Genomic DNA, 25,942 nt, shown 5'->3' with positions numbered 1-25,942 from the left:
TTTCCTCCTCAAGTGTCTGTCTTCTCTCTAGCTCCAAGTGACTGTCCTCACTCTAAGTCTGAGTGACTGTCTTCCAGTCCAACTCTGAATGACTGATGATCTTCACTCCAAGCCTGAGTGATTGATTTTTCTGTGTGTCTCTTTTTCCACTATTTAAAGACCTTTTTATCTTGTGTAACTTCCCCTAAATTTTAAGTCTACCAATCACAGCAGATGCTCCTCTCCAGGACTGCCCACTCTTTCACAGGTGGGTCACAGTCCTCCCATTCAATGTATGAAATGGGTGGTCATACTTTTTGTGGTTAGTTCACACTTTTTTGTAGTTAGTTCATACCTTTGTGGTTAAAATGGATAGATTTACTTCAAATACTGTGTTTACACTTTGGGGATTAAAAGCTAAAAATTGACAGGGGATTACAATTTAATCTTCACAAAAAAGGAAGAGCTAAGTACCTTCATTTTAAAAATGAGGGGAGAACCAAATCCAATCTTCACAGGATCAACCAGCAGCTGGCCAGAGAAGGGTTCAAGCCTTGAATCCCAAGAACTTGGGGGGGCCAGTCTGCCAGAGGGGACCAGTGTCAGAATTTCCTACTCCCCACTTTCCTCGACTAACACCCCTACCTCTCCTTCTCTGTGTGAACCCAAATAAATTATTTATTACTTTAAAATTAGGTCTGGTTGGTTTCTAAAACTAGGAAAGGGGACAGAAGATTTGGGAAGAATCACATCTCTCCTCAAAAGGGGAAGGTTAGCTCAGGATCCCAAGGATCCAAACTACCTAACCCAAGGAACAACATCTCTCCTGTAAAGATTAAATTAGTCTCTTTAATAAGAGTATTATATTTTATGAGGTTTATTAAGATTATTAGAAATCAAGGAAATAAGAAAATACAAAATAAGAAAGACTCGTGCCTAGGGCACATTAGCCCATTTCACAGCACTTACTACATCTTGCATGACAGGTAGAGAGACACATGTGCTTAGAAGCAGAAGAAGAGAGGCAAGTAGGTGTTACAGCCAGTTTAAATACAAATTCTGATCTCACCCAGGTGGGAATCTCAGGTGAGATTATAGGGAATTCTGGGAAGTACCAAGGACTTCTGGGGATTGAAGTCTAGGGTTCAAATCTCCATTTTTACACTCCTTGATAGTGGGGTGACCCTAGGTTTCTGAAGGAAAGTAACAGTGGGTGTCCTCCATCTCTCAGAATCTTCTCTGAAGAGGCATAGTCCCTCTGTCAGGGGCACAAGACTTGGCTACCTCTCTCCCGGAAAAAGAGATGGGAAGAAGAATCTTCTCTCTCCCTCTCTCTCCATTTTCCTCTGTTCTCCCTCTCAATTGTTCCCCTCTCTCAAATCCTTCTATTACAGTGGCGACTCAGATGGGATCAGAACCCACAATCCCAGGTAGCTGGACAAGGAATCCACCATTAGCATTTACAACTGACAATTACTGACAATTGAGAGTGACTGGGGGAGAGGCAGCCATCTTGTACATTAGAATTCTGTGAGCTCAGCTCACAGCAGTGAAGGAGCTTACAAGGCAAATTTAAACTGACATTTTTTTTTCCTTTGGGGAGGCTTATACAGATATTGGGATGAACATAGGTACAGAGAAAAGTAGAATGTACCAAAAGATACTGTGGGCTAGCCTGGTGCTACTGATAGTGGCCTATTTGTATTACTCAATCTTTGGGGCAATTTCCACTATATTCCATGATTTCCTGGGGGCAGTCAAGAATATAACTAAATGTTGGGAGCAAAAGAAAATAGAAATGACATCTTTATGGCCAATGTTCCCAGCAGTCTATGCGTATGTCATGATGATTTGATAATTTTATACAACAATTAGAAAAGGACTTAATCTTAGGCAAGGGTGACATTAACAACTTGGATAACAGACTTCACAAAGTATTCTCACAGATGGCAGCCATTACAGACATGTGCCAGGACTTCAGGGCAAAGATGGAGAAACTGAGGATGGCCAAAGATTCTATGACAGAGTCTAACATTGACAATGACAAAGATAAGAACAAGGGCACTGAGGCAATAACAATAGCTCCAACTGTAGGAATTTGCACAGAGAAAGTGATGATAGACAAACAGAGCAATACAGACCCAGTACAGACTGAGGGACCTGCAGAGGCACAAAAAATCATGCCTCTTAGAGATTTTTCTAAGTTCACACAAGATACAGGGGTTCTATATATGAAGGCATAAATCATTCACAGCACAGGATTTAGAGACCCTACAAAAGAGAATTCCCCAGTTCTGCACAGAACCTTTTAAATGTTTGTGCAAATTTAAATAAGCTTTCAAACTTTTTGAACGGAGCTTTGAGGATGTAGAAATTTTACTTGGGAAACTTTTTGGCCCACAAGAACAGGCCCAATTCCTAAGAAAGACCAGAGAGGATGAGAATTTGAGGAGCTGGCCAGAATTTCATGGGGATGTGGAATATTCCTGGCCTCAGAACATGACTTATTTTAAAAAAGCTTACAAAGAGCTCCTCAAGGCTATAAAATTATTCTGCATTAGCCCTAATGCATGGGGGAAATTTGAGAGGATTAGGCAGGAACAAAAAGAGCATCCCTCAGTTTACCTCAACAGGTTGCTGGAGAATGTGGAAGCAATTTTAGGGTTCCCACAGGATAGCAAGCAAGCCATTCCCCATGTTAAGAGGCAGTTCCTAAAGGGGATGTAGTGCTACACTTAGAAACTTTTATAAGCACTTCTTTCTGCAATTTGAATCACTTTCCCTGCAGGAATTGCATAATTCTGCAACATACTTGCATGACATAAACACAGAACAGCAGAGGGAGAAGGAAGACTTAAAGCAAAAGTTAGAGACATATTCCCTCTCTCCCCATTTCCCTCTCTCCTTCCATTCCCCCTGTTCCTCTCTCAAATCCTTCTATTACATTAACAACTTTAGCAAGTTTCAGTGTACAAGATAAACCCACAGAAATGTGGGAAGAGATTTCTAGCAGAACATAGCAAAGCACTTTGGATTATTTTTTAAAGGTTGATTCCTTCATTGTGGTGGACAGTTGTGAATGGGTATGAACCTCTTCCCTTCTTGGACCCTACATCCTGATCCTGCAGTTGGGCTCAACCAAGGATTCTGGAGTTTGTGAGAATCTGGGCCCTGTGAACATTACCTTTTATTAATTTAGTTAGTTAAGTTAAAAAAGGCTAAGGTTAAATTCTGGGTGGGTTAGAAATAAGTCACTCCTTAATTCCCCTTCCAAAACATTTATCCTTGATTAGTTTAATTAACCCCCTTTATATACATTTTGTTAGTGTGATCCCATCTGTTTAACCTTCCCAAAATCTTTTTATTACATAAATCATCAGCACTTCTATATATTTCCAACAAAACTAGCAACAGGAGTTAGAAAGAGAAATTCCATTTAAAATCCCTCTAGACAATATAAAACATTTAGGAATCTATCTGCTAAGACAAACACAGGAATTACATGAACACAACTACAGAACACTTTTCACACAATTAAAATTAGACCTAAATAATTGGAAAAACATTAATTGCTCATGGGTAGGATGAGATAACATAATAAAAATGACAGTCCTACCCTGAATTAATCTACTTATTCAATGCCATATCTATCAAAATACCAAAAAACTTTTTATAGAATTAGAAAAAAATTATAACAAAAAATTATTAAATTGTAAATTATAACATAAAAAATATTTTTAAAAAGTTAATCTGGAAGAACAAAAGATTAAGAATATCAAGGAAAATAATGAAAAAAATGTGAAGGTTGGGGGCCTAGCAGTACCAAATCTTAAACTTTACTATAAAGCAGTGATCATCAAAATAATATGGTATGGGCTAAGAGACATAAGGGTGGATCAATGGAATAGACTAGGGGTAAATGACCTTAGTAAGCTAGTATTTGATAAATGCAAAGACCCCAGCTTTTGGGACAAGAACTAACTATTTGACAAAATCTGCTGGAAAAATTGGAAAACAGCATGGGAGAGATTAGATTCAGATCAACATCTCACATCCTTTACCAAGATAAATTCAAAATGGGTAAATGACTTAAATATAAAGAGTGAAATCATAAATCAATTAGGTAAACAGACTATTATACCTGTCAGATCTGTGGAAAGGACAGAATTTAAGACCAAGCAAGAGATAGAGAATATTGCAAAATGTAAAATGCATGACTTTGATTATATAAAAATAAAAAGCTTTTATACAAACAAAACCAAAGCAAGCAAAATTAGAAGGAAAGCAACAAACTGAGAGAACATTTTTATAACAAAACCCTCTGACAAAGGTTTAATTTCCCAAATATATGAGGAACTAAGTCAAATTTACATTTAAAAAAATCAAGCCATTCCCTAATCAACAAATGGTCAAGGGACAGGCATAGGCAGTTTTCACACAATGAAATCAAAACTATCAATAAGCACATGAAAAAGTTTTCTAAATCTCTCCTGATTAGAGAAATGCAAAGTGATAAATGTTGGAGGGGATGTGGCAGAATTGGGACACTAATACACTGCTGGTAGAGCTGTGAATTGGGCCAACCAATCTGGAGGGCAATTTGGAATTATGTGTAAAGGGCTTTAAAGAATTCCTACCCTTTTACCCAGCCATACCACTGCTGGGTTTATACCTGAAAGAGATAATAAGGAAAAAGACTTGTACAAAAATATTTATAGCCTCCCTCTTTGTGGTGGCAAAAAATTGGAAGATGAGGGGATGTCCATCAAATGGGGAATGGCTATACAAATTGTGGTATCTGATGATGATGGAATATTATTGTGCTGAAAGGAATAATGAATTGGAGGGATTCCATGTAAACTTGAAAGACCTCCAGGAATTGATGCGGAGCAAAAGGAGCAGAACCAGGAGAACATTGTATACAGAGACTGATACACTGTGGCACAATCGGTTGTAATGGACTTCTCTACTAGCAGCAATGCAATGATCCAGGACAATGCAAAGGAACTTATAAGAAAGAATGCTATCCACATCCAAAGAAAGAACTGTGGAATCAGAAATTCAGAAGAAAAACATATGATTGATTATATAGTTCAATGGGGATATGATTAGAGTTTTGATGTTAAAAGATCACTCTATTGCAAATATGAATAACATAGAATTAGGTTTTTAACAATGATACATGTGTTTCCTAGTGGAATTGCTTGTCAGCTCTGGGAAGGAGGGAGGGAAGAGGGAGATTATAAATTATGCAACCATGGAAAAATATTCTAAATTTTTTTTAAAATGTATGCTCCTTGAGAGCAGGGACTGTTTTTGCCTTTCTTTGTATTTCCATAGCTTACCACAATCCAGACATACTACATACCAAATAAATGCTTGTTTACTACCTGGCTAGCATCACACTACCTCTTTAAAGGGTAATATAGTCCATATATTTATGACACAATTCACTTTCCATATCTTTTGTAACCAATCTACTCGACTATATGAAAACTGGGCTTCTTAACACATATATGATAATAAGTTTTTATTGAATCAAATTTCTTTTCCTACTATTTTTTAGGCATAAAACTGTTGACCCATGAAAGAGGAAATACATTATATCCCTTATAATGGATTTAATTATTTTCTCTTCTTATCTAAAATTCCTTTGCCCTTTTATTCATCAAGTTCTGTATATGAAAGTAGTGGTTTCAATTTCAGTAGCTGCATATTGAATTAGAAAACCACAGATTAACATTGTTGTTATAATTGAATTATTTTGTTTTTATTTATTTTGTTAAATATTTCCTGATTATATTTCCCAATTCTTGGAAATTTAGACACCTCTGCTTTACAAGGACAATAGCTTAACTAAATACAGAATAGAGTTGATTATGAAAAAAAAAAGAAATAAAATAAATTTTTTAAAATCAAAACAATTTCAATTACATGAAATTAAAACATTTTCATGAACAAATTAACAGGATAAAAAAAGTAGTTGACAGGGAAAAAACTCTTTGAGTCAAATAGCTGTAATAAAAGTCTTAGAACAAGCTAAACAGGAAACTAATAGAAATATATAAAACCAAAAGTCATTTAATAATAAGTAGTCAAAAGAAATCATTTTTAAAAGAATTGAAAACCATCAACTATATGAGAGATTGCCCCAACTCACAAATAATAAAATACATGATTATATAGGAAAAGTAGACAGTAGAAAAGAGGGGAGTCCAGAAAAAGGAATAAGTAGAGTCTCGACAAATGAATGAAAAGCCTTTAGCTTTTTGTTCTTCCATTTGTTGTGGTAAAAGATTATGGATAAAACATTTCTGGGCGGTTCATAGAAGGAGGAGAGGAATGACACCCCCAATAAGTAATTCACATTTATTTTGTGTATATTTTGTATATACTTTTGGATACATTTCATACATGGGAACAAGTTGTCTCTCTCAAATAATTTAAACTCTTTGAAGTCAAGGACAGTTCATTTTCATCTTTGCATACCCAGCTCCTAACAAAGTGCCTAGCACATTTGTCTATAGACTCTAAGAATCTTCTGGAGCATGATGTTATCTATGAAAAAAACCAGGACTTGGAATTCACACATGCTTTAGAGATCATATAATATATGAGGCTAAAGGAATGTGCTCAACCAGAATTTCTCAATGCCTCTTCCTCACCATTCATAACAGTCTACTCTACTTAACCTCATCTACTCCTTTTAGCTGGCTTTCACCTCTTGTATTGAATGAGGCTAAATTTAAACCTGACAATAGATAATGGCAAAAATATTATTTGGTCAGGCTAAGGCTCAGTTTTCTTTGAGAGAGAGAGAGAGAAAGAGAGAAAGAGAGAGAGAGAGAGAGAGAGAGAGAAAGAGAGAGAGAGAGAGAGAAAGAGAGAGAGAGAGAGAGAGAGAGAGAGAGAGAGAGAGAGAGAGAGAGAGAGAGAGAGAGAGAGAGAGAGAGAGAGAGAGAGAGAGAGAGAATCAGGGCCTAGTTAGAGTGTGTCTCCAGAGTTTCTTTCCATGTATCTCTAATATATCTAGGGTAAAATACAACTCCTCTGCCTGACATTTATAGTTCACAAAATGCCTCAAAGCCACTTCCCAGCCTTTTTTATATTATTCACCATTCTCTACAGTCTAACCAAAGTGACATCTTTTTTTTTTACTTGTTCTGGATAGTTCATTTCCCTTCTCCATGACACTTCAGACTGTCCATTTTCAGTGCCTTGAATACACTCCACCTCACCTCTTTAAATTTCTAGTTTCCTTCAAAGTTCAGTACAGGCATAAAATTCTACATAAGGTTCTTTCATTCCTCAGCTGTTATCTTCTCCTAAATTATTTTGTTTTTATATATATGCTTTGTATATATTTTGTGTATACTTTTATGTATATATGTTGTCTCCCTCACTTGAATGTAAACTATTCAGCACTTAGCCCAGTGCCTGGAACATAATAGATGATTTATAAATGCCCAGTTGACTGAGTAGAGCAGGAGTTGTTACCTGGGATGCACTTGAATGGGAAAAAATTACTTTTATTAACGCAAACACCAATTCCCTTTATAAGCTTATGTTTTATCCTGCACATTTAAAGGCATTAGTCTGAGAAAGAGTTCATAGTCTTCCCCATACTTCCAAAGGCATTCACCCATGAAATAAAAAAGGTTAATATCACTATGGCCAGGAAATTATTAGGGGGGGAAGGCAGAGAAGGTGGAAAGGAAGCAGTTCAGAACCTGTCATTTCATCTGTTTGAAGGAACTCCCAGTTTGGAAAAATCCCGCAACCAGAGAACACAGGCCTTGGAAAGTTTGCATGTCACAGTGACATTGGGTCAGATGGAACATTAATCCTTCTCTCTGTCCCTTGATACTGTTCACCCTGCAGAGAGTCCAACACCTACCCCAATTTTGCTACTGTTGTGACTTTGGGAAAAAATATTTCCCCTCTTTGAGTCTCACTTGATTCATCTTTAAAAGGAAAATGTTTAAATATATGACTTTTAAAATCATTTCTACCTCTAAAGACCGAAAAAAGTCTTCTGCAGTCTACTTCTCTGGCATCCTTACTATGCTTTCTATAACAGATTGAAATCACTTTATCACCCTCCTGACCCAAGTGCGCCTGCGCAAGTAAAGTAACCGCATTTCCCCCCGCCCCTTTCCCTATTCCTACTGGCGACGGGGGCGGAGCATTAACTCTGGGCGTTGGAGGGGAGGAGAAGGGGAAGAGGAAGTAAGAGGCGGGTCACTGTGGGAGCGTGAACCGGAAGTGGAAGGTGATCCTCCCTTTCCACACGGATTCCGTTTGGCGCGGCCCCCAGCTCTGAGAGAACTTTACTCCTCCCGGCTCCCACTGCCGTTTTGTCCGACTGCCTTGGCCAACAGCCCTCCTGTGCCACTCTCTGCCCGGGCTTCCTGCGGCCGCTCTCCGCTCCTCTCCCAACGCCGCTGCCTTCGTTTCTCGCCCTCCTTCCCTCAGCCTCGCCCGCCGCCTTCTTTCCCTCTCTCCATCCGGCCAGCCCCGCTGCAGTGATGTGCGACAAGGAATTCATGTGGGCTTTGAAAAATGGAGACCTCGATGAGGTGAAAGACTATGTGGCCAAGGTAAGCGTGGGTTGGGGGATCAGGAGCCACGAAGAGCCGCGGACTAGGCTGCAGATAAACAGGCAAAGGTCGGGGGGATGGCCGGCGTCCAGCGTGGGAGAGGCTTCTCAGCAGGGGTCCGCGATGGGGAGGGTTCTGGAGGGTCTTTGGGAAGGACTTGGACAAATCAAGTCTTAGTTCTCCTTAGAAGAAGGACTGAGTCACACTCCCTTGGGTCAATCAATCAAAATGACCCTCTTCTCTCATTGTCACTTAAGTTCATTTACCTGGAATCTAACCCTATCCTGCCCTCCAGGACTCAGGAAAAGCTGGTTAGCCTCAAATCACGCCCCTCCACCTCCAGAAGTAGGCCCTTGGGTTAGGCCATTGACCCAGTATTTCTTAAAGACCTTTTCCCAATAGTATTAAATCTGTGTTGGATCCATCCATACTGGTAAATTCATGCAGATGATATTGACCAGACGAACTTTTTCTTTAAAAATATCGTGCCTGCCATAGTTTGAATATATCCGTAGGAAATGATTTTAAAAATGTCATAGTTCTGAAAATCACAGTCCTGAAACTTAACCTCACTTTAAGAAGCCTTAATTTTGGGTGTGGCACCTTTCCTCTCCTCTGCCACAACACAAATATACTTTTGCTTCAAGTGCTAAGGTTGTCAGTCGGCATGTGTTTTAAGATGTCCTAACTGGTTTTATTTGGGTGAGCCTTCAATCTAGCCTTCTGGCTGATAACATCCAAAACATTTAATTGTACAATAAATAGAATTGTTGTTCAGTCATAGCTTATGTGGTATGAAGGGGAAACCAATTTACAACCAAAACCACATATATAAAAATTAAATCTGTGTTGTCCTTAAGAGAAATAGTTAACTAACTCAATTTTCAGGACTGCCTTTGTTGCCCTTAATGCCTCCTTTATGTAAAACAAGTTATTCTTTTTTTTTGGATATAATAGAACCCTTATACTTCGTTTTACTGTGCCTTTAGTTGCTTAAAAGAACTGCAATAGTGAAAACATTTATTAAAGGAAATCATAAGTGCACAACAGATATAAACATGTGACCTACATATAATCTTGCTCTCCTGTTGAATTCAAGTTACTTTTTCTAAAAAAAAATTGAACATTTATTTACCAATGTATGTCTCCCAAGTTGCCTATTTGAAAACAACAAACAAGCAGAATAGTGTTTCTGAATGTTTAAAATATATAAGACAATGTGGGCAACTACTAATTTTTTTCTACTATCGTTATATTCAATTCTGCATTATTTAGACCTTTGTTATCCACTTTGTCAATCATTTCCAGCAAATTGTGATATTGTGGTAGTGTGCCATCTCCTTTGGTAGCAATCTGGAGCCAGATTCCATGAATTTGTCAATCTAAGTTGAAATTAATAGTCTCCCTGTCATACTGATGGAGTTAGACTCTCCAAGATCCTGATCCTATGGAGCAGTGGTTCTCAACCTTTCTATTGCCCTGACCCCGCAATACAGTTCCTCATGTTGCAGTGACCCCAAACCAAAAAATTATTTTGGTGGCTACTTCAAAACTGTAATTTTACTACAGTTATGATTCGGAATGTAAGTACCTGATATGCATTATGTATTCTCATTGCTACAAATTGAGAGGTTGAGAACCGCTGCTATGGAGGCCACAGTTCTTGATTTAGAGTTGGGAAGAACTATGGTCAACTAATACAAACTCATTTTACAGAGGTGAACATTGAGGCCCAAAAAGTCGAAATGAGTTGGCCCAAGGTATCTTATGGCATTAGTAGAAAAGCAACCAACCATTCCACCTCAGGTCCTTTGAGTTTCCAAATCTAGTATTCTTTCCACTGTATCTAGTTGACCCCACAAACTAAAACTTGGAATATACCATAGAACTGTCTCCCCTAGTATCTTTTGCAAGTTCTAGGTATATAAAATTTGAACACAAGTTTCAACATACTTTTATGTTTAAATCAATGTTATTTTAAGTAAAAATGTCATTGTTTTCATTGCTTGATTTGTATGTGTGTGTATTCTACCCATTATTTAATTCCAGATATATATAGCACAGATGAGAAAAACAAGATAAGAAGGACTGGCAGGTTGGCCTCAAATATTGGATTAGAAAAATTACCTTAAAAGCAGAACATTTAGTTTTTATCTCTTAGATTGCTAATTGTGACTTGGCCTCTGGATCTTCAGTGATGAAAATTATTGAAAAGCTAGCATTTGCTGACTGTTCCTTTTTTCCCTCAACTACTTTTTTTCAATGTCTTCCACTTAAGTCCTATCTTACCCATTTATCCATTCACTGACCAAAATATTCATGTATTTTTATAAGGTTTTTACATATAAAGTATATGTGTATCAAAGTATATAGGAGAGTGTATAATATTTTGACTTTCATTCTAATGTATGAAGACTAATTAAAAAAATCTTTTTCCTCACCTTCTTCCTTTGCCCTATCCTGTTTTGAAGTTCTGTGACATTGTTCATATACAAAGACAACCCTATTAGTAGACCATTCCCTTTGAAAATTTGTTTAGGAATTTGTGATTTTCTTTAGCCATTGTGCCTCCTTTTTCTGGCTTACTTCTATCTGCTTCTGGTTTCTCCTCAGCAAAATTGAATATTATGGGGAAGTTAAGAAATAATGGTTCAGAATTGACGTCTAGACCAATGAAAAGTTAGTTAAAAGAATTCTCAGATCTTTGGAAACCTACCATGGATAGATTGAGTATATATCAGAGGAAAATAAAAAATACTTTCATATACATATGTATCCAAGTTTTACACTCATGTATAACTTAAATTTTTAGTAGCCATTTTTAACTTCAAGGTAGCAGTGTCTTAATGTGTAGTAGTGAGTAGTCCAGGATTGTTGTTGTTCTACACCTGCATCAGTGTGTTACCAATGAAATCACAGATCCATGATGGAAAAATAAACAAACATTTAACCTCTGAACTGAACTTTTATTGTTGAATGCCCACTATTTCCTAAACATTTTATAGGACAATATGGAGAGTGTAAAAAATAGAAGGCATAGTACTAGCCCTAGAAGGGCTTTTAACCATTTCTAGCCAACCACTTCCCAACATTTGCCACTTGGTTACCATTTTTCCTGCTTCTTTGCTTACTCATTCATTTTCTTTTTCACCTGACAATCCATGTACCACTTCTAATATTGCATTGTGTATTTGGACGATTAGGGTTATATACATGTATAAAATACTTTGAGACACATAAGTTAACAGTGAATACAAATCAACATTTCACTTAGAGGTTCTTTATCAATAGTAGCCTCAATTATGTAGAGCATAACTAAGATTTCAGTGTCTTCATGTAGTCATAACACATTTCATAAAATTCATTCATCTCACATATTAATATTCATAGATTAATCCCTAAGGACATCATTCTGACACTTTGAATGAAATGTGTAAAATGAGGTAATGTTTATGGTTTAGGTAAACTATTATTTAAATACTAGCAACTATTGTTAATATTTTCATTATACATTACTATTAACATGTTCAAATCTATAGTTAAAAGGGGCTATGAGGGATGGGGGAGGCACAAGAAATTTCTTTAGTTAAATACACTAATAAAAGTGTTATAGTGTGTAGCCCGATAGTAGAGGTAGCAAAAGATAGTAGAGCTATTTTGTGTGGAACAAATAATCCTGTAAAATTAATAATCTCAAAGGCCATCACCATATGAGATATAACTTTTAAACTGTGTGGGTTGGGAGGTTGATCTCATTTTGTCATACTTCATTATTTAAAAAATTGATCATAATGATCATGGATCACAAACAATCTGATTGTGTTTATTATATTCAAAAGACAACACAGTATAATATAAATTTTTTAGGGTTCTCTCCAGAAATTTTAAAGAAAGTTACAATAGTAAGGCATTATTCCATTGAAAATAATGCATAAATGCTGAAAGGATGAGAAGCAAAATATCAGAGTAGGATTGGGCCTGAGCCAGGAAGGTTACATGGAGGAGATACTCCTCCGGGTACCATAACTATATCCTAAAGTAGTCTGATAACAAATCACTTAAATACCTACTGTGTTCAGAGTTTAAAATCTTTGCCAGGTTTTGATATGGTTCATTATAGATGGGTACTATTGAATTAGCAGGACAATTAAGTCCATATATTCTGGATCAAGTCTGATATGTGGACTCTTGTTTACATGTACTTCTGTTTCACTTTCTGTGAAATACTATACATCAGGTCTCTAACTTCCCTTTCTCTGTGGTTTCCTTTCCCTTTCCATCCCCCATCCTGACTTCATATCCTCTACACTTTAAAAGCGCCTCAGGTTTTAAAAGGCAACAATTGTGTGAGAGAAAATAGGATCACTTGAGCCTAAGAAAGAAAAGACTTGACTGTTTTCTTTAGAAATTTGAAAACTTTTGAGGCTCACTTTTCATGTTGTTTCCTAAACAGTATCAAGATTAAAACAGACCACAGTCTATTCTGCATTGTATTTATTGGGTTCAAGAAACTACTTTGCCTTGAAATTAAAATGTAATACTTCCCTTACTTCAGAGAATAGGAATATGTTACTTTTTTCTCTATAACAGTGATAAAACCTAATCAAATTGTAAGATCATGCTATATTAAGTGTTTTAATTAGATATGGAATATTTACTAATGTAAGCTTTCATAAGGACGTTTACCTCTTATTGGTATAACCTGTATAATGTTAATTGGTTTTCCAAAAACACAACTATAGTCAAGCCAAGGTAATGAGAGGTAATTCCATAATAATAAACATCATAAATGGGCATTGGGCCAAACAGTTCCATGTAGTTTCATGACTGTACAATAGATTTTATTATAGTGAAACTGTCTCTTGTTGGGGAACCTTTTGTTAAAATTTATGAATACTCAAGCTGCTTTGGTCCCTTATACATTCTTACTTGATAAATTAACAATATTGGTCAGATGTAAAGATACAGGATCTAAGGTGGCATACATAGTAAGTGGTATATAACAAATATTAGTTGCTTTTGCTTAAGCTCTAGCCAATATCTAGAATGTTATCTAGTGATAAACATGTATATGAAGGTAATCTACCATCACTAGGACATGTACTTTGAGTTCGTGGGGATGTGTTGATTTGATCCATACATGCACTCTTAATTCATTTCTTCCATTTTAAACTGATGCCTGAGTGGGTGTGCCATGCACTTAATATCATCACACATACTTTACTGAATAATCTTTAACCATTGCTAGGACCAACTTGTTCATCTTCTTTGACAGCTCCTTTTGGGACTGAGAACCAAGGCAGTACTTAAATAACAACTTTGTGTAACTTAAGGGAGAAAAATGAATGGAAGGACTACCATAATAAAGGCATGTTTTTATCTCTCTTTTTTTTCCTTTTTTTGTATATTCCTCTTCGTTTCCTGAAGTACAGTGCCTTATAACAATCCAGAGCTGCTTTCTCTGACCCATACAAATCCTTACAGGATGTTGATGGAGGATTAATGCCACTGGTATGAAGGTTTACTAAGCCCTTTTTAGGGCTGCTCATCCACCTTTGACTCAATTCTCACTTGTGGCTCCAACAAGCTGTAGCATTCACAGTGGCTACATTCCTCTGAGACAGGCTAGATAGTCTTCATATCCATCAACAAATTAGAGGAGTTTCTACCTCAAACATATAAAGACTTCCCCATTAGAATGGGCAAATGAGAACAGTTTGTTCCAATCACCATGAAGGCGGCTGAAGCAGGCACTCTGAAAATGCTTAGAGCTTGGTCAGCATCAAAGTTGCCATGGCCATCCATTGTATTCTGGACCAGTGCCAGTGGCCCTGACTTTTGTTTTGTCACTGGATTTCTATGACTGGAAGAGAGAGTAAGACTGATCACTATGTGCAATTCTAATTCACAAGCAAATCTATCTTTACCCCGTGATGTCATTGTCCTCTTTGAAAATGAAAGATGAATAGCAACATGTTCTTTTACACCCATTATAACAGCAACCCTCCAATGAAGTATCCCATTCTCCAATATTAGCCCTGCTGCCTTCTTTTTTTAGATTCCTTAGTCCCTAAGCTAGGTGTCAAAGTAGTTGACTTAAGACTCTGCTCTGTACAGAGATCAAAGTTTAGATAAGACACAGTCATTGAATTGTTAAGATTTATTAGACTCCTTACACCAACTTTGTGAGATAGTACAAATAGCATTTTATGTATTAGGTTCAGAGAAATTGTTAACTTGATGACACCAATACCTAGCACAATCTTTTATAAGTGTATGAACAATAATAAGCAAAGTGCTTTAAAAGTCTTTTTAAAGGGAAAGAATGTTACTGGCTATGATATAGTACAGAAAGGGTCTATGGAAGAAGTAGTAGACATTAAAGGATATTTGAAAATTCAAGAAACAAGAATAGAAGAAGATTAGTCTAAGGAAAGAGAACTATGTAAGCAAAGTTATAGTTTTTTCAGGGCAGAAAATAATCCAGTGAGACTAGAACATAAAGTGTTTAATAGGTTAATGTGAGAGAAGATTGGAAAAATAGAAAATCTAAGATGGTGCCAGACTGTGGAGGGCCTTGAATGCCAGGCAAAGGAGTTTAAACTTTATTTGAGATTCATGCTTAAACTAGTGTATACCATAACTAGATCTGTGCATAAGAAAGATAATTTTGGAAGCTATATGAAAGATTGAAGAGAGTTTAGGGACTAATTGATGTTGGTTGCTACTACATAAATCCAAGGAAGTGGTGATGAGAGTCTGGCTTGTTGGAGACAATAAGATAAAGAGAATGGAGAGGAGGAATTGAATAAAAATGATGTTTTGAAGATAGACTGTCTAGTACCTTCTAATTGACTTGATATGAAAAGTAAGTGAGAATTATGTAGGAGATAACTAAGGTTATGAGCAAGAGAGATCAATATATTGCCCAAGAAATAGTAGTCAGAGGATATAAGGGGAAGGATGATTTTTAAGGCATGACTAGAACAGATAGGGAGAGTTACCCAAAAGAGTGTTAGTTTCAGTTCTAGAACTTAATATTGTTGATATAGATAAAAATGGCCCTTTTCCCACCCACCCATCCCCAAGGTGTAAATAATTATTAGTGTCTCCTTTTACTCTTCTAGGAGACTGTGTTTATTTAACAAAAATTAATCTTAGACAATATAGGAGAAATATTTGGAAGGTGAAAGTCATTCCCCAATTTGCCACAGCCGTGCCCCCCCCTGCCCCCAGGTCAGTTTACCGACAAACAAGGCCTGAGATTTGGCAACTCTGGTTTCCTTCCATTAAGCAAGGAATTAGAAGAGTAAGAAATTCCCTAAATATCTAGACTCCAAAAATAGAGGACCTTAGAAGCAAGAGTTCCCCATTTTTCTAGTAAGAGAACACCAATTTCAGGAGGTTCAGGCTAACAGATTTGCTAAATTCCTAGATCTTATAATCTTGAACAGGACAGATACTGTGATCTTAGGACAGAAGTGACTTAAGAGAAAGTATTGACTTCTGAATGTCAAACTGGAACTGCTTGGACCTTACCTTCCATTCGTTTAAAAAGGCACTGTATAGACTAAGAGAATTCAAAGCCAAAAATAAAACAGTTTTCTGCACTGAAAAAGTCCACATTCAGTTTGGGGGAAACAAAATGAATGAGATAAATTAATACAAAATATAAACAAAATATTCCCTTCCACATCACAACTTTCCCCAACGTGGTTTCCTTATTTCATGAGTTGGCACAAGAAATTAAATGGGAATTTGGGAGTTTTGCAAAAGCTGCAAAATGACATGCAAAGGCTAACAAATGACACAGAAATTTTTTAGAAACTCAAATGCATTAACTATATGTATAATACTATATAACAACATATTTTATCTTTTAATACCATAAATATATACAATTTCTTTTATTGTAAATACTCCATTAAAAAAGAAAAAATTCTAAATTCTGTTATGAAGGACCAAAAAATTAATGCAGATTTTCCAGATTGCAGGAGTGCTACACCCTTAATCTCTGTGATGTGGAAGGGAATGACTGTACAAAGTAATTTCAGGGAAATGGAACACTAGCAACCAGGAAGATCAGGATAAGCCTTTTGTAGATGGAAACACTTGAGCTGAGCCTTGAAAGATGCTGTGGATTCTAAGGATAGCTGGTGTGCAAAGGCACACATGCACACACACACACACACACACACACACACACACACACACACACACACACACAGTTGAGATACAGAATGTTTTATATGTGTTACAAGTTGTGAATGGAAATAGATTCTGTTCAAGGACACATAAAACTCAGTGGAATTGCACATCAGCTACAGGAAGGGGTGGGGGAGGGGAAGGAAGGACTATGATTCTTCTAACCAAGGAATGATGTTCTAAATTGACTAATTAAGTAAAATTTTCCAAAAGAAAAAAAATTTAAGGTAGTTGTGAGCCACTGGTGCCTCCTTGTGCAGGAGGATGACATTGTTGATCCCTTGGGAGAATAACTTTGCCAACTATGTGAACAATAAATTTGAGAGAGAAAAGACTAGAACTAGAGTTGAGGAGACCAATTAGGAAGCTATTATAATAGTTAAAAAGTAATTTGATAGGACCTGAACTATAGTGGTGCTTTATGAATGTATAAGTGTGGTATAGATATGATCAACAAGATTTGGCAATTGATTGAATATGGAGGATGAAGAACAGCAAAGGACCATGGATGACTTTGGAATCGTTGATCTGAATGACTAGAAAGTTGTTGGGAGTTTAGAAATAGGAAAATTAGGAAGAAAACATTTGGGGAGGGACATAATTCATTTTGAATATCTGAATTTAGGAAGCTTAAGGGGACATCCATTTGGAGGTATTCAGAAGGCAGTAAAGTAGAACTTGGGCTGAATAGCTAACTCTGGGAGTCTACTATATAGAGATAGTAGTTAAACCCATGGGGCCAACTAAGAGTATAACATGAGTGCCCAGGGCAGAGCCTTGAAATTATCCATTTTTAAGGGATGGAATATGGGTTTTGATCCAGTAAAGAAGCTATCAGACATGTAGGAGAACCAGTAGAGTGTACTCTTCCAAAACCATGAGGAGAGACTACTCAAGAGGAGGGGGAGGAGTGTTCTGGCCAGAAGCCAGTGGGGAAAGAGAAAGTAAGAAAAAAGTAGCAGATTTTTTCCCTCTTTAGTTGATGTGGAAGAGGATCACAAATTCTCTCTCCCCAGGGCCACTTTTCATCTCCATCTTTCCTAAGTGGTAAAGTCAATCCACTTGGCTCTCCCTGAATTGGGCAACTGCTTGCCATTTGACTTTTTCTGAAGATCTCACCAAAAGAAACACTTAGGAGGAAGAGAACCAATTCCTTTTTTTTTTTTGCTTATCATTTTACCCAACCTCCCTACTTTATCCTTTTTCACAGATGAAACTATTCCAACTAAAACTTTTTGCACATCCTACTAGTTTAAATGAACCTACAACTCCTAATAAGGCCTGATTAGTTAGTTTTGCAGCTAATTACATAACAAGTGAATGGTGAGCTTTTAACATTCTTCTCTAAATTTTAGTTAACAGTAATTCTCTTCTTGAAATTTCCTGGTTAGCTCTGTTTGTAATTAATTCTGGATTATTTAAAGTCTGGATAGAAAAATAGTTTCTTGATGATTTTCACTTTGTTATTTTTAAGTTTAAAAATATCACAAAAAGGGTCCAGCCTGTCCTGCCAGTAGCAATTTCTTTTAGCATCTAAGTAACATATAAGAAATTCATTAAGAATTATCTTGAGCACTATACTGGTTAGGAAAAATACTTCCTATGTCTGAAACCTGTTCTTGGCAGTGAAATAGTGTTTTGATATACTAGGTATCTAATTGTGATAGAATTAATGAACCTTTATAATTACTTGACTGACACAAGACATATCATAATAAGTATTATAATTGAAAACAGACTCTTTGTTTGCTTTAGCCTTTTAAACAATTCCATGTGCAAGAATGAGGCCTTTGAATACTTTTCATGGGGGACTTAAACTGCTTATTCACCTCTTTCACAGAAGTCTAGCAGTGACTCACTTATCTGGAATTCAGCTATCCAGCAGATTAACCTATCCAGAATACAGCCCCTGTGAAAGTATCACAAAGTATTTTTGTACTAAAATGCATTTCATTTTACTCATAGAAAAGCCTTTCAGATACTATGTCAGAAATTATTTACTCCTACTTTTTATTCTTAATTCTAAGAAGTTTGACCATCTAGCTTCCAAACTGATCAATTAGAAGGGAGAAGGGGGTTTGCCTATAGTTAGTCACACTGAGAGCCATGAGAAGTGATAACCTGACAGGCAAAAACAAAAAAGAAAGAAAAAAAAAGCACAAGAACTTAAAACTACAGAATTCTGCAACTATTTAACATGGACACAAACAAACCTACCTACATTACTTTATAGAACCTGGGGACATTACTGAATAGTGACTTCAATTATTAAAGAATCAGAACCTTTAACATGGGCATTTGGTAAATCTTTAATTTAATCAAGCATCATTTTTTAAAAACATGTTAAATTCAGCATACTGTATTTAAGGCTTGGTATATAACTACATTTTAGAAATATTTCTATCCAGAATTTCATTCCCAAACTTCTCTTTTTTCCACCCATTAATTTACTCTTTAAAAGAGTTAAGTAATTATTTTTTAAAGGCCAATCTTTTTTCTTTTATTTAGTCAATTTAGAACATTATTCCTTGGTTACAAGAGCTACATTATTTCCCTCCCTCCCCTCCCCTTACCCTTTCCACAGCCGACACACAATTTTATTGGGTATTACATGTGTCCTAGATCAGAACCTATTTCCATGTTGTTGATGTTTGCATTAGGATGTTCATTTAGAGTCTACATCCCCAGCCATATCCCCTCGACCCATATATTCAAGCAGTTGTTTTTCTTCTGTGTTTCTACTCCCACAGTTTTTCCTCTGAATGTGGATAGTGTTTTTTCTTGTAGATCCCTCCAAGTTGTTCAGGATCACCGCATTGCCACTAATGTAGAAGTCCATTACATTCAATTGTACCACAGTGTGTTAGTCTCTGTGTACAATGTTTTCCTGGTTCTGCTCCTTTCACTCTGCATCAATTCCTGGAGGTCATTCCAGTTCAAATTGAATTCCTCCACTTTATTATTCCTTTGAGCCCAATAGTATTTCATCACCAACAGATACCAAAGTTTGTTCAGCCATTACCCAATTGAAGGGCATCCCCTCATTTTCCAATTTTTTGCTACCATAAAGAGCACAGCTATGAATATTCTTGTACAAGTCTTTTTACTTATTCTCTCTTTGGGGTACAAACCAAGCAGTGCTATGGTTGGATCAAAGGGCAGACAGTCTTTTAGCACCCCTTGGGCAAAGTTCCAAATTGCCCTCCAAAATGGTTGGATCAATTCACAACTCTACCAGCAATGCATTAATGTCCCTACTTTGCCACATCCCCTCCAGCATTCATTACTTTCCTTTGCTGTCATGTTAGCCAATTAAAGGCCAATATTTCTAATGATTGAAGCTGTCTAAAAGTAAATTGAACTGGCTTGAAAAGTGGCTTCTATCTTTGGAAACCTTCAAACAATATGAATGACTATTTTGGAGTATATTATAGTGGGATTACTTCCATGTATGAGTTGGAATTGGTGAGTACTGAAATCTCTTCTAATTCCAAATTTTGAGATTCTATCAAGTAATTGATGGTTAATAGTAATTACAGAAACTTTTTGGATTTCTCCTAATAAAATTGATACTTTGAATGCAGCATACATTTTTCAAGGTATAAATGAAATAAATTATTTTAATGTTTAATTAAAATTTTTGAATTTTTCCTGCCTTCATTTTATCTATAATTGTGGAAATATATAACATAAGTGATGGTTGAATTCCATAATTTTCAGGTACAGCCTTATTTCTGTTTGCCACTTTCTCTTTTGCTACATGTGAAACATACTACTTATATTAACTAATCTTTTTTTCTTTTTGCCCATGATAGTATATTTTGCATTCACACCAATTGATAGTATTTTTTAATTAGCCAATATTACTAGAGAACTGCTTTTGATAAATGTGACAAAAAGCAAAGTTTTTTTGTTGCAAGATTATACTCTAAAGAATTTTTAAGATGTGAATGAGCAAATATGTCATACAACATGTATTGAAGTTTTAGAAAAGCATTAACTCATCCTTACAAAGTTGGTTAAATTTAACGTAAGTTTCTTTTTGCTCTACTATCAGTTCGTGAGTATTCATTTACATGTTGTGCCACTGAATGGTGACACATCTGCTAATTTAGTCCAGGTTTGTTAAGTAGATTTTGGGGACACTGGTCTCTTGTGACAGTACAGTATGTACTTCTGCAGTAGAGATCAGCTGTAGGGTTATGTTATATCTAGAAAACTTAAAAAAAAATTTCTCATGATTTTTCTATCTTAAGTGGGGAGTTAACATTATTTTATTTAGAATGAAAGTTTTGTTATGTTAGAACTTTTTAAAGTTCCACATATAATTTACTGAATTTGAATGTTTGGCCATTTAGGAACCACTAACTACTCCAGGAAAAACTAACAGACCGAAGGATAAGTGAAAAATCAACTTGATTTAACTTGGTGGGAATAAAAAATTATAGGAAGAGATGGTTTGGTCATGTTGGAGAGAGAAGGGGATACAGGATTTCACACAAATTTGAAAGTGTACCACTGGTAGCCTAATATCAGAAGAAAACAAGGAATGCCTTTAAACTATGGAACAGATTCTCTCGGGTGAAATTTTGAATAGACTGGACAAGTCAAATGGGAAGAACAGGCATGAATGGATTGCAAACTTCATATTTGGAGGTAACTCCCAAATTGATCACAGATCTATTTGAAAAAAGTTTTAGGTTTGTTATTTCAAGACATAATGTTAATTTGCAATTACATCATGCTGCAAGGTTCAAGGAGTGTTTTCTTTATTCCATCCTTGTAAAAGAGATTATATATTATTGTTATTATCTTACAGGTGAAGAAATTGAATCTCAGATGAAATGACTTGCACATGATGACAAAGCAAATTTCAGAACTGTTCCATATAAGAACCTAGTTCTCTTGCCCCTTAAGTCCAAATTTTTTCTACAATATCCTGTTGACATTTACAAAAAAAGTTAAACATTTATAAGATTTAACACATGTAATTTTTAAATTTTTGCAGTTCTTTGTATCCTAAGCACTTACTATTCTGTTTGGCTTATAAGAGATTTAATAACTCTATTAACTTATCTCATCAATACACAGATCCATTTGTTACTGTAAGTTATGAGTGTAGAGCTGAAGTCACAGTCCAGAGTGTCATACTTAATGAAGATACTGGCAAGATATGGAATTAAAGCCAACAACCCAAGGGTCACTGTCCAGAGGGCTAAATTAGGCTAACGATCACAGGTAGAAACAGAATATAAATATGTAGGCATCAACAGTGGTATGGTGTGCAAGCTTGGTAGGAGGTGTAATTGGAGGGAGAGAAATGGAATCTCCCACCACTGAATTCAGGACCAGAGTGTGGTACAGATGGTATGGAGCCAAAGGTGGAGAAAGGGGATAGATTGTTTTCCCTCTCTCTTTCCCTGGTAAACCTCTCTCTGGTTGCCTTCAGAATCATAGGTTACTGTTCCCTCAGAGACTTGGTTGAAATAAAATACAAGACAGACAGCTTCTCCCTCTCTGAGGAGAGAAGTGTAACTTTCCTTCCCCCCCTCCCCCCAACTCCAAATCTCCTTTCTTGGATACTATGCAGCAGGCACTTGATCTAGTAAACAGTTATTTATTCTAAAGGAACACATGAAAGGTGTAGGGCAAGTGAGTTGTGGTATAAGGAGATAGGAAGGTGGGAAATAGGAAGTCCCTAAATAACAATTGAACCCCTTCTCCCCAAGTCCTGCAGGATCAGGCTTTGCCTGCTTGACCCTCTGGGGTCATTTGTGAGAGCTGTCTGATTCCTAGCTGTCCTAGCTATGATATCAAATTCAAGGCTGTCTAAAGGGATTGAGAGGAAATCTTGTGGTAAATAGGTTTCTGGCAAAGTCCTACTCACTCTGGTTTGTCTTCCACTGGATACTGAGGGTCAGGCTTCACAGGAGGATGCTCCAGGCTCAGAGGTTCACTCAGATCAACCTTCCTGGTGGGCTTCCCAAAGAGAAATGAGTTCAACTGTTTGGATCTTCTCAGTTCCTCTGTTTCTTCTCTGGAATTCTCTCTCCTTCCTGCCCTTCCCCCATTCAAGATGGTCTTCTAGCATGTTGAATTTGCTCTCCTCTCTTACAGAGGAAACAGTCACAGTTGACATCTGGACACTTAAGACCCATCATTTGCAGATGGATCTGTACAACATTCATAAGCTGTATATGTCCAATAACTCTAGGAGGAACATTTTAAGAATTAGATTGAAGACTATATGAAAAGATTTGGCAATATAGTGAGATAAGTACTATTAGAATGATATGTTGTAGAAGATAATTCCCTTTTTTGTTTTACCCTCAGGATACTTTGTAATGGGGGGAAATAGGCTACCTGACCTCTTTATCCTGATTTTTAGCATTTTGAGGAAAAGATATGATAACTGAAAAATGAAATTCTTAGAGAAATAAATATTCCAAAAGTGAGTTGAAATTTTGGCAGCTTTACCATGTGCATTAATGATTTTAAAGAAACAGATTTAATCTAAGAACAATTTTTTTTAGTCAGTCTCAGTTCAAGTTCTGAAGAAAGAGCTACTCATTTTGAAAATGGAATGTTTATAACATGACTGTGCCAGAACTCAAAAGACACATTTATTTATTTATTTTTTAATCCTTACCTTCTGCCTTAGAACCAATACTTTGTAGGCTATCTTTGTATTGGTTCTAAGGCAGGAGAGCAGTAAGGGCTAGGCAATGGGGGGTTAAGTTAAAGGTCACATAGCTAGGAAGTGATCTGAGGCCAAATTTGAACCTAGCACCTAGCTCTCAATCCACTCAGCCACCCAGCTGCCCCTGCTATATTTAATTGTTTTTTGTTTGTTTGTTTTTGTTTGTTTTAAACCCTTGCCTTCTGTCTTGGAGTCAATACTGTGTATTGGTTCCAAGGCAGAAGAGTGGTAAGGGCTAAGCAATGGGGGTCAAGTGACTTGCCCAGGGTCACAAGGCTGGGAAGTGGCTGAGGCCAGATTTGAACCTAGGACCTCCCATCTCTAGGCCTAGCTATCAATCCATTGAGCTACCCAGCTGCTCCCTCTATATTTAATTGTTAAGAGAGTTTTGGTATAATATCTATGAATTACATTCTAAGACAGAATATTTTTAGTACTACCAAAGGCATAAAACCAGAATTAAAAGATATTAATCAAGTATAATCATAGACTTCAAGCTTTGAGAATTTCCTTCCTATGAGATACCAACAAAATATGTTGTAGGAGATAATTACTTTTTTTTGTTTGTTTTACCCTCAAGATCCTTATAAGGGAATACTTTAGGCAGCATTAGACTTTGAAATAAATTAACCTAAAGAGAATAGTTAATGAGCTAAATTATATATCAAATAACCTTTTAGTGATATTCATTTCACCGAAAATTGAGAACAAAGTTAAATGAAAACCTTCTTAATATTGAGAAAACTGAACTCTGTATTAGGGGAAACTAAATGGCAGAGTGGACAGTGTTAGGCCTGGAGTCAGGGAGACTCATCTTCTAATTTCAAAATGTCCCAAGTACTTTCTAACTGTTTGACCCTAGGCAAGTCACTTAACCCTGTTTACCTCTATTTCCTCATTTGTAAAATGATCTGAAGAAAGAAATAGCAAAACACTCCACAGTATTTTTGCCAAGAAAATCCCAAATGGGGTGACAAAGGGTCAGACACAACTGAAATGACCACGAACTATATTAGATACTAAAACTGGAAATACTTACATTTAAATACAATTATTAGGAATTTTTAAAAAATAATGTTGATTGAAATTTTTGTGTTTATTTTATGATCAGTCTTAAATAAAATCACTCTAGCTACCATTCAATAAACACATATTCCCCCTATGATTGATACAGATAATAAAAATATTGCATGATTACTTGCCTCTTGAAATTTTCCTCCAAATCTTTTTAATATCTTGGAAAGATCTTGGACAACCAACTAGCTATTGTAGTAGTCCAGGCATGAGTTTTAAGGCTTGCCCCAGAGTGTTGCCGAAGTAAAAATCAACGGATCATAGCAACATATTCAATGGGGGGTTGGGGAGGAGTGAGAAGTCAAGAATTGCACCTCAATTTTAGGCTAAGCTGTGAAGGGTTCTGAATACCGAATAGAGCATCTTGTTTTTTATTCTAGATACAATCAGAAGCCACTGAAATTACTGAATTAGGGACTGACATGTCCAGACCTTCATTTTAGGAAAATCACTTTAATGACTCAACGGAAGGTGGATTTAGAGTGGGGAGAGACTTGAGGCATGACAACCCACCAGCAGGTAATTGTAGTCATCTTGAGTAGGGGAGGATAATGGCTTGCATTCAAGTGGTGTCAATGTCAGGAGAGTAGGGGATGTGGGCCATGGCAACAGATTGGATATGGGGTGGGGAGTAGGTGAGTAGTTAAGAGAATTGTGTGGAGGGGGCAGCTGGATAATTCAGTGGATTGAGAGCCAGGCCTAGAGACGGGAAGGCCTAGGTTCAAATCTGGCCTCAGACGCTTCCCGGTCGTGTGACCCTGGGCAAGTCACTTAACTTGCATTACCTAGCCCTTACCACTCTTTTGCCTTGGAACCAATACACAGTATTGATTCCAAGAGGGAAGGTTAGGGTTTTAAAGAGAGAGAGAGAGATTAGTGTAGATTTGACAATTTCTAGTCTATAGAAGGATGGTGTTGCCCCCTTACAGTAAAAGGGAAGGTAGGAGATGGCAGGAAAAAAAGATAATAAGTTCTCTGGTCATCTTTAGTTCAAGATGTTGGCTGAACATTGAGTTTGAGATGTCTGAAAGGCAGTTGGAGATGTGAGAACACAGTAGTTAGATTTTCATTCCATCATCAGGCACTGAGGATACAAAAACAAAAGACTTCCTGCCCACAAATAGCTTATGTTATTATAAGCAGCAACATGCATACATATAATCATGTACATATAAAATATGTGTAATATAAATGCAAGGCAATTTTCCCAGATGGTGGAGAGTATGAGCAGCTGGTGGAAAAGCAAATCAAATGATTATCAGTCCCTGAAAAACACTGAAACAAATAAACACATTTTTACTAACTTTCTTAGATACTAGGAAGTAATGAATTATAGTAAATTATATCAAACCAAATTTCCAACTGGAGGAGCAAAACAAGAAAG

General features: G+C 36.6%; 1 protein-coding gene and 1 long non-coding RNA gene across 2 annotated transcripts in view; one reads left to right on the top strand and one right to left on the bottom strand.

The window, feature by feature from the left end:
* The window catches only part of LOC103100586 (uncharacterized), a 241,413-nt gene extending 218,420 nt beyond the window's left edge, over positions 1–22,993 (bottom strand). Inside the window, exon 1 of the long non-coding RNA XR_008912312.1 lies at positions 22,672–22,993. This is a non-coding gene — a long non-coding RNA (uncharacterized LOC103100586). The remainder of the gene's footprint in view (positions 1–22,671) is intronic.
* Positions 8,117–25,942, top strand: part of MTPN (myotrophin) — a 59,394-nt gene continuing 41,568 nt past the window's right edge. Inside the window, exon 1 of the mRNA XM_001367586.5 lies at positions 8,117–8,579. Coding sequence (XP_001367623.1) covers positions 8,508–8,579 — 72 coding nt within the window. The 5' untranslated portion in view covers positions 8,117–8,507. The remainder of the gene's footprint in view (positions 8,580–25,942) is intronic.

Source organism: Monodelphis domestica, chromosome 5, assembly GCF_027887165.1.
Source record: "Monodelphis domestica isolate mMonDom1 chromosome 5, mMonDom1.pri, whole genome shotgun sequence".
NCBI lineage: Eukaryota > Metazoa > Chordata > Mammalia > Didelphimorphia > Didelphidae > Monodelphis > Monodelphis domestica.
Note: the sequence above shows the minus strand (reverse complement) of the source record. Positions and strands in the feature narration are given on the sequence as shown.